General features: G+C 39.8%; 1 protein-coding gene across 1 annotated transcript in view; it reads right to left on the minus strand.

Annotated features, from left to right (window-relative positions):
* LOC132589607 (cytosolic phospholipase A2 epsilon-like) overlaps nt 1–17740 on the minus strand; it is a 62240-nt gene that overhangs the window by 26885 nt on the left and 17615 nt on the right. The window contains exons 7-11 of the mRNA XM_060262358.1: nt 11315–11372; nt 10313–10482; nt 10108–10194; nt 6461–6498; nt 5509–5644 (exon numbers count right to left, since the gene is read on the minus strand). Of these exons, the coding sequence (XP_060118341.1) occupies nt 5509–5644; nt 6461–6498; nt 10108–10194; nt 10313–10482; nt 11315–11372 (489 nt within the window). The remainder of the gene's footprint in view (nt 1–5508; nt 5645–6460; nt 6499–10107; nt 10195–10312; nt 10483–11314; nt 11373–17740) is intronic.

Below are 17740 nucleotides of genomic sequence, written 5' to 3' on the forward strand. Positions count from 1 at the left end.
TCAAAATAATTTTGTTTTGTCCACTTCAACTTCTTCTCTAATTTTTCAACCAATAATAGATTTATTTCATGCTGTAATGCATAAATCTTTACTGTTATTTCTTTTGTGTTTTTAACTTTTTGTTGTTTTTCCAAATCCTTTAATTCCATTATCAGATCATTATAAGCTTTCATTCGTTCTTTTTTCCTTTTTGTAGTGTAGCTAATTGCAATCCCCCTAAAGAAAGCTTTGAAGGCGTCCCAAATTACTTGCATCGGGGTATCCTTTTTCAGATTACATTCAAAAAACATCTTTATGTCTTTTTTCACCTTCTCAGTAAACGCTTCTTCTTTTAGAATTTGCAAGTTCAGAGTCCAACGCGTCTTACGTGAGGCATCTTTCAAGATAATCTGAATTGGGTTGTGATCAGCATATGTTTTGGGGTTAATATTTGCTTGGATTACCGACCAACCCAAGGAGGCCGAAATCCAGCACAGGTCTAACCGAGACCAACAATTATGTACCTGAGAGAAATAAGTGAAATCTGTTCTTTGTGGGTTTTTCATCCTCCAGACATCAACTAAGTTGAACTCATCCGCCAATTTAAAAAAGGGTTTTGGTAGCTGACTATGAAGATTTTTGGCCTTGGCTTTCTCATATTTTTTGTCCTTCTCTATATCAAATACAGCATTATAGTTACCCACAATACAAAAATTTTCCAGACCATATTTCAATAAATTTCCATGTAGCATAGCGTAAAATTGCTCTTGGTTATTATTTGGCCCATATATGTTAGCCAAGATTATTTTATTCCCATTAATCTCAATTTCTATTACTACAATTCTACCTTATACCTTATCCTTATACAACAATTTAGAATTTATGTGGTCCTTCACATAAATAGCAACGCCTCTTTTTTTCTTCGAGTCATAAGAATAGTAGAGCTGTCCTAGTTTTTTATTCTGCAAATATTTTGTATCCCCTTCTTTTATGTGTGTTTCTTGTAAACATATTATTTGAGACCCCATCTTCTGAAGTTGCAGAAAGGTCTTTTTCTTTTCCTTGGTTCATTCAATCCATTTATGTTAACAGAAAAAATCTGTAATCCAGCTTTAGTCATCATCTTGTTGTTAAGTTACTATCCGGTATCCTTCTTTGTTCTTTTTGATTGTGATCTTGTCTTGATTCTTTCTCTTTTCTTTTTCTGTGGATCATTTTTCCCGGCACTATTATAATCAGGTTCTTCTTCTCGGTCTTCTCCAGATTCCAATTCCTGACTGTGAGGTTCTACATATTTCTCCCAAAATTCTTCCATCTTTTCTATTGACGTTAAATTGTATCTCCTAGTTTGATAAATAAAAAAAAAATCCTTCTGGTACCAACCATCTAAATTGTATGGAATGTTTCATAAGCCAGCTCGTTAGTTTTTTATATTCAAACAGTCTTTTTCTTATGGACCAGGGTATATCTTTTAAAACTTTAATGTTGCTGGCTTCCCATTTCAAGCCTTTTTCCTTTACTGCCCTCAAAATCTTCTCACAAATTGCAATTCTCATAAATCTAACTTGAATTTCTCTTGGGATGTTGAGTCTTTTAGTATGTGCAGACGCCACTCTTCTTGCCCATTCAATCTCCGTCTTCCCGTTTTCCAACAGTTCTTCTCCATCTATGGTCAGCAATTCAACGATCTTGTTTTCTATATTTTCCTCTTTTTCCTCAGAAATGTTTTGGAACCTTAATATATACGCCAATTTCTCCATCTCCAGCCTTGCTACTCTATCTTCTAGTTCTAGCAAGTTGGCTTTGTTTTCTGATGTTGTTTTTCTTGTTGCCGATGTTGCTTCGCCTTGATCCTTCAATTCTCCTACTTTTACTGACAATTCATGCACTTGCTGTGTATTAACTAGCAACTGTTTTTGGAATTCCGTTACTTGTTCATTTGTTTTCTTAATTTCCCCCATTAATTCAGTCTTGATTTCTTCTAGGGCTTCCTGATTCTGCTTAAACCCAGCTATCATTATATTTTGTAATTTTTCCAACGCATCCTGATTAGTTGCTGGGGATCCCAATTTACTTCCCCCTGGTGGGGTACCTTGACCAAGTTTTTTTTAATTTTAGGGTCCATTTCTATGAATTCTCTCCGTTTCCCTTACTTTTAATAGGCTTAAGCTTTTTTGCTAGCTTAATCAACTCTTCTGCCAATTAATTTAATTGATTAAATTTGTTATACCAATCAATTCCCTCAGCTACCTAACTATTTTAAACAATACTCATTTAAATTCCCTCTGACGCATTAATTAACATAATAAATACAGTTCATTATCTACAGAATTTACTCCCCAATCATTTCCAATCAATTCCTTCTCAAATAATCATCCTAAAATTAATTATATGCTATACATTAATCAAATGACATTCCCAAAGCTTTTACATCACAAATTTCTTAAGTTTCTTATCAATATCCTATGAATAACTGTTATCAGGAATAAATCAACTATATAATCTTAAATTATTATACTATTATTTAAATGCAGTCCCCTTTTTCTTCCTTCTTCTTTCTTCTGTTCTTCCTCTTCTATCTTCCTTTTTCTTTCTTCTTACTATATATCCTTATCTCTTATTCCCAGTTCTCTCTTCCTCAAAGTCTCAGTACTTTCTGTTTCTTTCTAACACCGTCCTCTGCCACTCTTCAAGAAAGAGGTAGCCGCCATACAAGATAGCTAAGAACTACCTCTCCCTCCTTTAAACTTCCTGTATCTTCCAAGCAGTTCTGAATCTTATACTCCTGGGGTTTCTTCTACACACTTAGTCCTCCTAAACCTTCATTAACCTTAGTCCCATTCAAGCCTTCCACAGACCCTCTACTACTTGCAATTACCAACCAATGCTTGCTTCTACTCACAGTTCATTTTCCAGCGCCATCGCCATTTTCTGTCTGGTTCCATTCTCAAAACTCGCCATTCATTCTGTCCTCGCTGCCATTTTCACCCCTTTAACAGCTGCGCTGCAGCTTTCTGCACTGGCTGTAGTTTCCGGGTCAGCACCAAGAGTAGAGAGCATTACAGTGATCTATTCTTGAGGTGATCGTAGCATGGATCACCATTGCTAAGTTGTCGCGCTCCAGGAAAGGGGCCAACTGCTGCACCCGCCGAAGACGAAAAAAGGCAGATCTAGTAGTGGCTGCTACTTGGGCCTCCATTGTAAGAGAGGACTCCAGGAGCACACCTAAGGACCTTAGGGGCCAGTATTAGTGACACCCCGTCAAGAGCTGGCAGAGGGATCTTTCCCCCTGGACCACCCCGGCTCAGATACAGAACCTCCATCTTTGTCGGATTCAGCTTCAACTGACTCAACCTGAGCCAAGATGCTACGGCTTGAAGAGCCAGGTCTAGATTTTCCGGGGTACAGTCAGACTGACCACCCATCAATAGATAGAACTGGGTGTCGTCTGCATATTGGTGACATCCCAGCCCATACCTCCTAACAATCTGGGCAAGGGGGCGCATATAGATGTTAAATAACATCGGGGATGGAACCGCACCCTGTGGCAAACCACATATAAGTGGGTGCCCTTGGGATGATTCCTCCCTATCACCACCCTTTGTCCCCGATCTTGAAGAAAAGAGGCCAACCACTGTAAGGTAGACCCTGAATCCCCACGTCAGCAAGGCAGCTAGTCAATAGCTGATAGTCAACCATATCAAATGTGGCCGACAGATCTAGTAATAACAGCACTGCTGAGCCGCCTCGATCCAGATGTCGCATGAGGTCATCTATGAAGGCGTCTCCGTCTCTGTCCCATGACCTGGTCGAAAGCTGGACTGGAATGGATCCAGTGCAGAAGTGTCATCTAAGAATCCCTGTAGCTGAGTTGCCACCGCCCATTCTATAACCTTACCCAAAAGGGGAAGGTTTTATAATGGCTAGGCTGAGAGTAATGTGACAGGTCCAGCAAGCTTCCATGGCACAAGTGGGGATTAGAACCTGGTTTTCCCAGATCCTAGTCCAATACTTTAAGCACTACACCACGTTGCCTCTCATGATGGAATAGCATGTTGGAATTTGAATTTTACTAGCATGATTATATATGAGAAGTTGAATATAAGAAGTTGAATATAAGTTGTTGATCAACATTCAGAATGCCAAATATAGCCTCTGCAACTCCAATTTACTCAATAGATAGAACTGGGTCTCGTCTGCATATTGGTGACATCCCAGCCCATACCTCCTAACAATCTGGGCAAGGGGGCGCATATAGATGTTAAATAACATCGGGGATGGACCGCACCCTGTGGCAAACCACATATAAGTGGGTGCCCTTGGGATGATTCCTCCCCTATCACCACCCTTTGTCCCCGATCTTGAAGAAAAGAGGCCAACCACTGTAAGGTAGACCCTGAATCCCCACGTCAGCATGGCAGCTAGTCAATAGCTGATAGTCAACCATATCAAATGTGGCCGACAGATCTAGTAATAACAGCACTGCTGAGCCGCCTCGATCCAGATGTCGCATGAGGTCATCTATGAGGGCATCTCCGTCTCCGTCCCATGACCTGGTCGAAAGCTGGACTGGAATGGATCCAGTGCAGAAGTGTCATCTAGGAATCCCTGTAGCTGAGTTGCCACCGCCCACTCTATAACCTTACCCAAAAGGGGAAGGTTTTATAATGGCTAGGCTGAGAGTAATGTGACAGGTCCAGCAAGCTTCCATGGCACAAGTGGGAATTAGAACCTGGTTTTCCCAGATCCTAGTCCAATACTTTAAGCACTACACCACGTTGCCTCTCATGATGGAATAGCATGTTGGAATTTGAATTTTACTAGCATGATTATATATGAGAAGTTGAATATAAGAAGTTGAATATAAGTTGTTGATCAACATTCAGAATGCCAAATATAGCCTCTGCAACTCCAATTTACTACCCATGAGCTTCCCATGTTGTGACAGAAAAATCTAGACCCATTTAAAACCAAACTTTGTCCTGCTGCTTCAGACCAACACTGCTACTCACCTGAATTTATTTTCTAGCCAACATTATTATTCACTTTATCTCATGATTATTAATGAAAATAATTTTGTCATATAGAGGAGGGGCCCTGACCTGGATAGCCCCAGCCCAACCTGATCTCATCAGATCTCAGAAGCTAAGCAGGGCTATCATGGAGGCAGACAATGGCCTTGAAAACTCTTGTGTTGCCATAAATCAGCTGTGACTTGATGACAAAAAAAGTAGAAAGAGGGAGTGTTAAAAAATTATCTGCTCTGGGAGCCAAATAGCCTAGGCACAGCATCACCCAGCAAGATTATTACCTCTAAAAAAAGACTTACATTCCTTTTCAAAGTTTGGTGGGGGCAAAAACACCCTTCATGCTCACTCAGATGCATGCTTAGTTCCTTTAGAGCCAGTTACTTGCCTCTAAAGCCTCTTGAGCATTGTCTATTTATTACTATTGTAATTATTAGATGCTACTGCCATCATTGTGATGGAAGTGTGATGGAAATCAGTTAGGACATTCTGCATCACATACCTCATGGTCCTGCAGGTCCCTTTCTAGCCCAAGAACTTTTTTCAGTGCCCCAGCAACAATCTTCTTTCTTTTGCAAAGGAAATCTTGCTCCTGTGAACACAGGTCATACCCCAAGCGCACATCTAGGACATTCTGACTAGAATGCCAACAAAGACAGAAACAGGCTTGCGTACTCAATTTGAGCTTTTAGAATCCATTACACAACTTGAAAGTGCAAATAATATACAGATCTATTTCCAACAATTCTGCAATAAGCAATTAATATAAAATAATTACAGTGTATTAAATCATATCCACATTAAGCAGGCAGAAGACAAAGCTTTGCCCAGTGGTGCAGAGTGGTAAAGCTGCAGTACTGCAGTCGGAGCTTTCTGCTCACAACCTGAGTTCAATCCCAGCAAAAGCTGGGTTTTCAGGTAGCCAGCTCCAGGTCGACTCAGCCTTCCATCCTTCCAAGGTCAATAAAATGAATACCCAGCTTGCTGGGGGGAAAGTGTAGAAGACTGGAGAAGGCGATGGCAAACCACCCCGTAAAAAGTCTGCCGTAAAAACATTGTGAAAGCAACATCACCCCAGAATCGAAAATGACTGATGCTTGCACAGGAGACTACCTTTACCTTTTACCTTTACCTAGGCAAAACTTGCACAACCTTTTCCATTCAGAATATAGCTGACACTAAAGAGAATGGCACCACAGAAATATGATTACAAACAGTTCTCAAGCTGTTAGGTATACCAACTCACTCACTAGAAAAGATATTCAATGACCATCACTGATTACACGTACAGTATCCATACCATATACAACATATTATCAGTATCCATTTTCACTAGAATGAATAAATACCCTGTTTGAAAGGATGCACACATTGCTAACCTCTAGTAGAACTTGTATCCCAACAGATAAAAAGAGAAAATAGTTCAGATTATCATCCAAAAATGGATCTCTTACCAGTCCTCTGTCTTCACATACAAGGCAAATTCATGATTCTGAAAATACAAAACATCAAAATGTTGTTTGAGCTCATTATACTGGGGATCTTGTAACCAGGAAGGCAATACCTTACAGTGGGAATGCCATATCGTTCAGGATTTTTGGAGGGAGGTTCATAAAGAGATTTCCAACATGGTGGGTCTTCCATTGCCTTATTCCCCGGAATTATTGTTACTGGATTTTTGGGCTGATTCATTGATAAATAAAAACAAATCTTTTGTCTCTACGTTAGTTGCTTCTGCTCACCTGGTTATTGCCAGGAATTGGAAGTCCCCCACAAGATCTTTACTTAGACAATGGTACCAGAAACTCTGGGAACAATTTTTGATGGGCAGAATTTTGCATAATCCATAATATGATGAAACATGAAAACCAGTTTTGGATTTTTATGTGATAAAGATATAATCTCCTTGATTCAACTAAAGCTAGGTGGTTGGTAATTGTGAATTTAGGCTTTGTAACAGTGTCAATAGTTATCTTGGTTACTGTGCTTTATTGTATGGTTGCATTTTTTTATTGTTTTACTATTTGTATTTCATGGTTTTCATTTAAAAAATACAAAACACAGATATAAATTTAATAATGTTGTTGATGCCCTAACCTGGGTGGTCCAGGGCCGGCTAGCTCAATTTTATCAGATCTTCAAAGCTAAACAGGGTTGGCCCTGGCTAGTATTTGTATGGGAGACAGGGTTGCCAGGTCTTACTTGGCTGCCAGCAGGTGACTTTTTTTGTGCGTGTTACACACAAGTGACATCATCAGTGATGACATCATCACACCGGGCACATCACGCATGGGATGATCTAGCATTTGTGTAAAAACTCTATGGCAGAAGCTGGGCAAAAGCACTTCAGACCACCATAGCCACTTGGTTTTCTATGGTGACCACTGTGTCAAACAGCACTTCCAAGCTGTGATCCTGGCTTTTCAAGACAGGAGTAATCTGAAGTCCGTGACCTATTGCCTTTTGTTAAGTTTTTTATACTGTATTCTGGAACCCCCAAAATGTGTTGCCAGGATAGTTTTGCTTGCAAAACTAGGAGAAATATCATTGGAAGCTAAAATGTGGGAGACAGCTTTTAAAAAATCAAAATTCTTATTTTGAGCCTAGTTAGAAGTGATAATTATAAATCCAGTTGAGATAGGATGGTGGGGAGAAATTTGTTATATCTAAATATAACAAAATTATAGTTGCCCCTGAGAAACAGGAACTAAACAATTTGATGAAATGTCAGTTGAAGATCTAGACTACAGAAGCATGATTACTAGATGCTGGAGGGTGTGTTCTACATTCACTATTGGTATTCCCCTTCCAGTTAAAATGCCAAGATATGTTCGTCTGCTGAGAATACCAAGGTATAGAAGGGTTTTTATGTTAGCAGGGCTGAATGTGTTGCCATCTTCAGCTTAATGAGAAGATAACAAGGTATATACACATTTTCAGGTAGATTATGTACCTGTGGTTCAGACTGAATAGACTCTATTGACCATATAGTATTACATTGTCCTGTATTTTCAGAATTAAGATCAAAATTAATTCTTCTCATTACTTGGAGCTGGCTTTGATTTCCCAGATGAGAAAATTTCCCTGGATGAGAAAAGTTCTTGATTATTAAGAAATATACAAACCAAGTTACAGTTCAGATGGCCAAATATTCGACAGCGGTTAGACTACAGCATATTTAAAAAGCCACCTGCCTGAGTTGTTTTACCTGATTATATGCTCCTGTTCATTACAATAGTTGAAAGAACAGTAATTGGAATGAATTTGAAGTCCTTGGCCTGCCTTTCCACTACCTTTTTTTATTTATATATTTAATTTTAATGTTTGTAAATTGCTAATGTTTTTAAACTGTTGTTAGCCGCCCTGAGCCTGTCAGGGGTGGACGGGATATAAATCTGATAAATAAAATAAAAATAACTTCTCCAAATGTAGGCTTCTTATACAATCTCCAAAGCTCATGGGATCCCTGATCCAGTCATAAAATGAATGCCAGTGGTAAGGCAGTTATAAAATGTTTGGAGATTCCAATGATTTTTTTTCCATGCAGCTGCAAGGTGCCGGAGTGGCCTTCCAACCAGAACTCTGTCACTCCTGGACCAGTACTTTACAACCTTGACCAATAGCATTGTCATATGGCTGCCCAGGGTGGGACTTGTCCTGCCCTCAGCATTCATTGCCTGCTGGTAGTCCAGCAGCTGGTGGGAGATTTTTTTAAAAAAACAAAAAACCAATTGCCACAGGGATGGTATGACATCACTTCCGGGGAAAAACTCAGAAGTGACCTCAGTCCTCTCTGAGAATTTCCAGAAACTCTATGGTAAAACCATAGTCTTTCCTCAGAAGTGATGTCATGTTCTCACCAACCAGAAAACACCAGGTATCTCCCTTGTTCAATGAAAAAATGTACTTAATTACACAAAGAAATAAAAATACACAAAACACTAGTAATACATATGGCAAAAAAGTCAAAATGTTGTAACACACACACTGCCAATAGAATTAGAATTAGAATGGTTAGAATTACATAAACTAAACCACCAAATTCCAGCACAACTCCAGGTTTCCAAGGAATGTGTAAAGAATATTCAACACTCAAGAGTAGTGTGAATATAAATTCTCCAAATGTGCATAAAGTAGGTTCTCAATGGAATTTCAACCCTTATACTTCCTGTTTCAATAAATATCTTTATCTAGAGATGCACATATAAACAACTTAAGCCTTTATACTGAGATTCTCAAAACTATGCATCAAGTTCAAAATATTTATTTTAATGCTTCTTATCTCTGGAGCCTTACAGCCTTTGTAACATTCACAATATAGTGGTACATTCTTCCTCTGGGCTAGAAGCTCTCCTGTTGATGTTCTCACCGACAGCATCCCCACACGCCCTTCCGTCAGATTCTCACTGGTTTCCAAGCATGGCCTGGCTACCCTAAGCACCACAGAGCCAACTCCAGGCCACAGCACATGATGGCTATCCTAAGCACATAGGAGTCAACTACATGGGTTAGGCTCTGTGAACTCTGAGCTTGCAAGTTTATTCTTCACTCTGTCCAGCTTTGCAGGTTGAGAAGATCACTTCCAGAGAAACCCCAGTGTTTCTTCTTGCCAAGCACAATATGATTTCCTGGAGCTGCCCTGGATTATAGTTCTTGCTTCTGGCCCCTTGTACTCAGGAGAATTCACTTGAATTTCTGAGCCTTGATTTGATCCTGTCTCTGCTTCTTGCCACTGATCCTCTGCCCTGAATCCATCTAGACTCCCAACAGCAAGATTTTGAACATGACATCTTGTTAACTTTGCTGAAGTCAAAATACATGTAAAACTTGTCCATCCTACATAGATTTTTGTTGTTCCTCTGAAGCAGGCAACATAAATATTTGCTTAATTAACTCATAATACACAATTTGGGGTATTCTGGAACAGAACTTGACAATTTTTTACATATAGATTTGTGCATCATTTCCTTGACCATTTTGACATCAGTGACAATGTTGCCTCCAGGATTCCTCCTTTCTTATAGGAGAACAATCTAGCCTATTCTGAAGGTCATCTGAAGGCATTATATAAATTTGCAACATTATTGCCATATATTCTCACCTCTGCTAGCAGTAACTGCTTCTTTGTAGGAAGTGAATTGATCTGTGCTTTCAGGGTTCCTTCTTCTCTATTATAGACACATGAGCCCTGAAAAAAAATAGTGTGATTTTCTGATAGAAAGATTGATAAGTCTCACATCCATGTACCTGTAAAGATACTGGCATTGTTTTATGGTTAATGCTAAGAAAACTGTTGAACAACATACAAAAGCATAGTCTAGATCCGTCTTTGGTAGTTTAACATCCAATGTTGGCTGCTTATATTTCACATAATGGAATGCTGAATGACATGCAGGGCTGATAGAAAACTCAGAGTCAAGATTGCATTCTTGATATCCTTCATGGGATCCTTTTACCATAAAGCATAGTTTTTGCTCTAAAAGAGAGAAAAGGAAAAATGATCATAAATGCTCTGTAAGAATTTTCTATGCTAAACTCGAAAAGCCTTTATAAAACCAAATCTGTTCCTTAAAATTATGCACACAACTCATTTTCATTTGCATTCACTGCAATGCCATGGCTAAAGACAGCATTTATATTTCTAAAATGAACCGAATACGGCCTATGAAATACTTACAGGCCCTGATCTGGCTCCAGCCATTCATAACTTGCCTTGAATAATAATCTGTGTGTCTTGCCATTAAAAAACACACACAGCCTGTTCAATTGGTCCCACTGAACATTGTCATATGGATACAAATGTACATTCAAAAGTACAACTGCATGAGTTACACGTATGTAGACCTTCCTAGTTGAACTGTCATTAATGTATGTATACAGAATATATCAGCTTTAAACAAATATGACTACATGGGGTGGCAAATTAATCGGGTTGCCAGGTTCAACTCAGGAAATGTTTGAAGACTTTGGGGGTGGAGCAGTTGTTGCTGCTATTTTTTTTGCGGGGGGGGGGGAGACTACCCCCCAATGTTTTTATGTTTTTAGACTTCTGATTTTTATGCAAATCTTGAGCTTTTCTTGGGTTCATAGAAAGGTCTGGCTTCTCAGTAAACTGCCAGTTGAATCTCCAGATTAAAGTATCCATACATGGGGCCCGGTTGAGAATTTTATATAATGATGTTAAACAGATTTCCTAGCCTTTAAATTATTTAAAATTATTGTATCCCTTGATTTGAAATATAGCCCAAACTGTTGCTTTTAGAAAACCATATAATTTAGCAAACCATTTAATAAAATGATAATCTTACTTGATTTTTTTGCCTTTTCCCCCTGCACTTCATATTCCAAACAGCAAACTTGGCGAGACTGTGAAAATTCAACAAGAACATTCTGAGAATCTAATTCCAAGCCCATTTTATTGGTATCAGCACTACAGCAGAAGGTCAATTCCAGTCTGGGCAGTAATACTGATTCCCTATAAAAACTGTACAACACCATGCCCCAAGCCTAATGAGAACTAAAAGGCCTAATAAGAACTGAAGGTATTAAGGAGTTGTTATGGTTTCTGGTTACAATTATTGCTTAACCTGGATTTTACAACCTGATAGGGAAAAGAAAACTGGTAAATAGGCTGACCATGGTTCATAATTTTATAGATTGGTACATTTCAGAACATCCAAGTAGACTGGGTGAAATTTGCTCATCTGCAAGAAACAATGGAAAACAATATTTTTCCAATGTATGGTAAAGCAGATAAGAATTTACCTCTTCAACCAATTCAGAATGGCCTCCTGTGAGTCCCGAGGAAATAATTGATTTAATCTCTGAATTGAAGACTGGTAAGGCCCCTGGTCTACATGGGATTCCAGCTGAACTCTTTAAGAAGCATGTGAACTGGTTGGTTATCCCACTGGCAAATCTATTTACTCTTATTGACCATAACAGAAACATCCCTGAGTCCTGGGTAAGATCATTAATATATCCAATGTAAAAAAAGGTAATTCAGCTTCCCCTGGAAACTATCGCCCAATCAGCCTACTTTTCATCTCATGTAAGCTGTATTCTAAACATCTTGAACGTCACCTATTAAATTGGTTAATCAAAGAGAAGATAATTGGTCCAGAACAAACTGGTTTCCTCAAAGGAAAATCTACAATTGATCATTGTTCTACCTTTGCCTTCTTGGCAGATAAATATCTGAAGCCTAAAAGAGGGAAATTGCATGCAGTCTTTGTTGATCTAAAAGGTGCTTTTGACTCAATCACTAGAGATCTGCTATGGGAAAAACTTAAAATCCTGGGGATGGAACCATGCCTACTTTTCCTAATCAAGAAACTACATGATGCTACCTCAGGTGTTATTAAAGTATCCCCTGATGGTCAACTCTTTTCCAGTTTCCCAATTACTAAAGGAGTAAAACAGGGCTGTGTTCTTGTCCCTTATCTCTTTAATCTGTTTCTGAATGTCTTGAACCAACATATGTTTGCTGTGAATGGTCACCCTCCCTTTTTAGAACAATTAGCAGTGCCCTTACTGCTATATGCTGATGACACTGTTATTCTCTCATGTACCAGAATTGGCCTCCAAAAATATTTGAAAGCCTTTCACCAATACTGTAGATTCAATCGACTGGTAATTAATTATGAAAAATCAAAAATCCTGGCTTTTTTAAAAAAGAGCTGGCACTTATTTAAATGGCACATTTGTACAGAAGAAATTGAACAAGTGAAGGCTTTCAAGTATCTGGGAATTACCTTTAACTACAAACTTAGATGGTCAATGCATCGTAATAGATCTGTAAGTTTAGTAAAATGTTCTCTGGCACATATTAAAAAGTTCTATTTTTTAGGAGGTAACCAGTTCATTCCACAGCTCTGAAAATTTATAATGCCAAAATCCTTCATCAGTTGCTATATACCTTTATGGATTGGAGCCTTTTGTCCCTGCGTGGAGAATGTGCAATCATCATTCTTCTGTCAGATTTTAGGTGCTCCCAATTGTGTCCCCTACTCATCTACTTTTGCAGAGCTAGGTTTACACCTTCTAGAAACCAGGGCCTGGATTATGGCTTTTAAGTTCTGGTTAAAAATCCATTTCAGAATGGATTCAGGAAGTTTACTATACTACCTGATGAAAGACAGGCACAGCACCACTTGACTCTCTACATTTACCCACAAACTACAAAACTTGGTATTGAGGTGGACACTTTTCTTATGTGACGAATTGTATATTTTAAGAACAATCCAACTAAGGTTTATGGATCACGAATACCAAAAAATGTTCCCCTCACATCCCCCTGTTTGCTCTGCAGCCAATCTAGGTATGGCTTGGGACCTGTCTACCTGAAGGACCGTCTTTCCCCGCACGTTCCCCAGAGAGTACTGAGGTCGGGAACACAAAATCTCCTTACTATCCCTGGGCCGAAGGAAGCCCGTTTGAAATCCACCAGAGAAAGGGCTTTCTCTGTTATGGCCCCTACATGGTGGAATCAGCTGCCGGAAGAGGTGAGGGCCCTGCGGGACCTTGTACAGTTCCGCAGGGCCTGTAAGACGACCCTCTTCCGGCTAGCCTATACCTAGCTTGAGAATTTTAATGTAACTTGCCAGATTTCTTTTATATACAGTTGAAATATTTATTAATATTTATTGATAACCATGGTTTTATCTGTTTTTATCTGTTTTAAATGCTGATCTGTTTTAAATGCTGATTTATTGATAACCATGGTTTTATCTGTTTTTATCTGTTTTAAATGCTGTTTTTATCTGTTTTAAATGCTTTATATGTTTAAATACTGTAATTTTGTTGGATCTATCACTGGAAGCCGCCCTGAGCCACTTGTGGGAAGGGCGGGATATAAATCCCAAATAAATAAAATAAATAAATAAACTCCAAAGACATGGGAAGATATCCCATTATTTTTTTACTTTAAATTCCCCATTCCATCATCAGACTTTTACTCTGGCAAGTTTAAATGCCTTCCCACCAACAGTTCTCTTTGGTAGGTTTAGACAGATATGTCTTCAAAATAGGTTATGTCCATGTGAATTAGGAGTCCTTGATTCTATTTCCCATAGTATCTTAGAATGCCGTCTCTTGGCCTCACAATTTTTAGTTGAATACCTCCAACACAATGTATTTACTAAAAGGAAAGCTCTAACCTACTTTTTAGAAGATGTTAATACCCACATTACTACATGTGTTGCAAATTTCTTAGTAGAAGCCTATAAAACTAAATCTAGGCATACTACTGTATTTTAATTGTTGGTGTCTACTCTTGATTTGTATCATTGGGTGCTATTTTAATTGATTGTTTTATGTATTGTCCTTACTATAGTTCAGGCCTTTGTATCTACTTTTGATTGTGAATCGTTATTGCTTTTATGGCAATAAAGGTATGAACTGAACTGAACAGATATTTCCCAGTTCTATTGAATTCTCCTCTATCAGTATATTGCCTCTATAGCAAACTATTTTTAAGTTATATTTTATAGTTAAAATTATGTAAGCAGTGGACACACAAGGACTTGCAGGATAAATCTCATTTCCTCTTTCCTTTCTCTGAATGTCCCTGTAGTCTCTCCCTTTTTCCTGCCTATTGTGTTCTTCCCATCAACCAGCCAATCTATCATTACCCCCTTTTCCCACTGGAAGGCTCTCTCTGGGAAAAGTCAGGTGGAGTTTTGCTGCAGCAGCTGCCATGCTAGGCCCTTTTGCACAGTGGGAACCTACAAGAACTTGCAACAGGTGCCTCAATTTCCCCTGTATACCCCCTCTCCACACTATTTCTTCTTTCCCACCTCCTGGCAACCTCTATATCCTCTCCTTTTCCTCCTTCCTTCTCATCTTTCAGCCCACCAACAATTCTGCTTTTTATCTGCTCCCCAAATCTTCAGCTATATTTATAATTTCTTCACTGCATTTGTACCCAGTCTTTACACAAACTGTGGGCTCAAAGCAACTTACATTAGAAGAAGAAGAAGAAGATTTTGGATTTATATCCCGCCCTATACTCTGAATCTCAGAGTCTCAGAGCGGTCACAATCTTCTCTACCTCCCCCCCCCACCCATAACAAACACCCTGTGAGGTAGGTGGGGCTGAGAGTGTTTTTACAGCAGCTGCCCTTTCAAGGACAGCTTCTATGAAAGCTATGGCTGACCCAAGGCCATCTCAGCAGGTGCAAGTGGAGGAGTGGGGAATCAAACCTGGTTATCCCAGATAAGAGTCCGCGCACTTAACCACTACACCAAACTGGCTCTCACAAAACTTATTCTCTTATCTTTGCAACAATCCTCTGAGGTAAATTAGGCTGAATATGTGTGTCTGGCCCAAAGTCACATAGCAAGATTCCATGAAACAGTGGTGATTTAAACCTGATTCTCCCAGATACTAATCTGAAACCCTAAGTACAACACCATACTGACTTTACAAGGTGGATGTTGTGGAACAGTAGCAAGCAGCCAGTTCTGGGTGATTCATGCAAGGTGCATGGTATCAAGTTGTCCACTGGCTGCTGCTAGATCTGCTCCTAAAAAGCTCTCGCTCAAAGGACAAAACAGTCCTGGAAAGGCTTCTCCCCCTGTCTTTTACAGATAGAAATCAAGATTTCACCTGGCAATACTGTTTTGGTTGCCAAGCAACAGGCACAGAAGGTATTTGCTATAGATGCGGCTCTACTATTTTGTCCCTTTTTAACCCCAATGTGTCTTTTTTTAAAAAAAATATTTCAGATTTTTCTGCAAACGGGGCATTTCTCTGGTTCGCAAAAAAATCTGTATTGTCTGTCCATTGTCCCAGTCTCTGGATTTAAGTATCCACTTTTGGCCACTTTGAGAATGAGATATATTGACAAATGGAACCCACAACAAAATGTTGCAGATTGTGCTGTGAGTCCCCCCCCCCATCTGCAGTGCTGCTCCTTCCAGAATCACTAACTAGAAGATCATGGGAAAGTTTAAGGAGGGTGGCTCAGGCAGCACCTATGTAGGCAAGTTGGTGGGTGGCAGACAAGGCTTCTTCTCACTTGCGCACCTCCTGAACCATCCTCCCTAAATTTTCCTGTTGGCTTCTAACCAGTGAGACCAGTGCTGGAGAAATGAGGTGAAAAGGGGCCTCCAGCACTGCTCCCCACAGTCTTGCCAGTTGGAAGCCAATGGGAAAGTTTAGGGACAGCAGCTTAGGCATCAGCTATGGAATCAAGCTGTTGAGAAGCCACTGTCCACCTCCATAACTGCCACCTAAACTAACATCCCTGAACTCTTACCTCAGCTTCTGAGTGGGGTGAGAATTTTAGCCTTTCTGAATTTGTTCCACAGGTATTTTATGCTGATAGCATTAAGTTCTTTAAAAGCTTATTAAGAAAGAGTTGAAATAACTATCCATAATACAATGTTAGCTCTCAAAAGAAAGCTCAATGTTTTTAGGTGTACAAAAGAGGCAACTAGCTCAGGTAAAATATGCTTAATAAAATCACAAGTGACTATACTGATGAGCCAGTTTGGTGTAGTGGTTAAGTGTGCGGACTTTTATCTGGGAGAACCAGGTTTGATTCTCCACTCCTCCACTTGCACCTGCTGGAATGGCCTTGGGTCAGCCATAGCTCTGGCAGAGGTTGTCCTTGAAAGGGCAGCTGCTGTGAGAGCCCTCTCCAGCCCCACCCACCTCACAGGGTGTCTGTTGTGGGGGAGGAAGGTAAAGGAGATTGTGAGCCGCTCTGAGACTCTTCAGAGTGGAGGGCGGGATATAAATGCAATATCTTCTTCTTCTATGAAATGTCTTGTGGTAATCATTGCAGTGCTTTAAAAAATGGAGTAAATAAAAAATGACTATGAATGGCCTTAATCTTTCTAATCTCACCATTTGTTCTGCAAGGAATTGTACTGGAATAATGTGTAAATAAATTGCTTGTGCAACACATTGTGTATACTGGACAATGTGAATGGGAGGCAGTGTTTTTGTACTGGCCCATGTAAGCACCCTGGCTTATCTGAGCAGAATTCAAATAAATGCGGGACATGTCTACTCCATTCCTCTTTCAACACAGGACAATACTGGTGCAAAATTTGTTATTTGTACAGGTTTGTAGTTCTGCAATTATTTAGTGCTGGAAGTAGGATTGAATTTTTAATATGAAGGCTTGAAACGTTTATCTATCTGTATTCTTTTATCAGTTCATCAGAAGGTGTTTGATAAGGTCATTTCTCCAGACCTGTGTAGGAGATGGTACACAGTAGATCAAGGGGAAAGTCACACTCAGTTTTATTCCATGCATATCTCACAAGAAATCTGATACCTATGTCCTAGGGCAACCCCACCCCGGCAATATATTTACTACCAGCAGAGTTGATAACAGGGCTTCTACCAACTGCTGGAGGTGGTAAGTTGATGTTTTTCAGTTAGCAGTCTGGAGGAGGGAGGCAGGGCAGCAAAGTGGGAGAGGGATGCTTGAGGCCAGCCCCACTGTGAGATGATGCAGAGTTGGCAGCAGAGTCAGTGGCAGTAGCATATGAACTAGAGGCACTGGCTGATGCATAAGTGCAAAGTGAAGGATATCAGGAAGAGGACCATGGAGCAAAACATCTGGAGACTCCTTGGGAGGAGGGAGGAGGTCAGAGAAGGAAGGCCTTATTTGAGATACCATCCTGTAGTGATGGGATGGAAGGGGTGGCACAGCAGGGCTGGATCTTTAGGGGAGAGGAAATTGGCCAGTCAGGCAGGACCCAGCCCCTGGAAAGGG

This window comes from Heteronotia binoei, chromosome 21 (genome assembly GCF_032191835.1).
Source record: "Heteronotia binoei isolate CCM8104 ecotype False Entrance Well chromosome 21, APGP_CSIRO_Hbin_v1, whole genome shotgun sequence".
Taxonomy (NCBI): domain Eukaryota; kingdom Metazoa; phylum Chordata; class Lepidosauria; order Squamata; family Gekkonidae; genus Heteronotia; species Heteronotia binoei.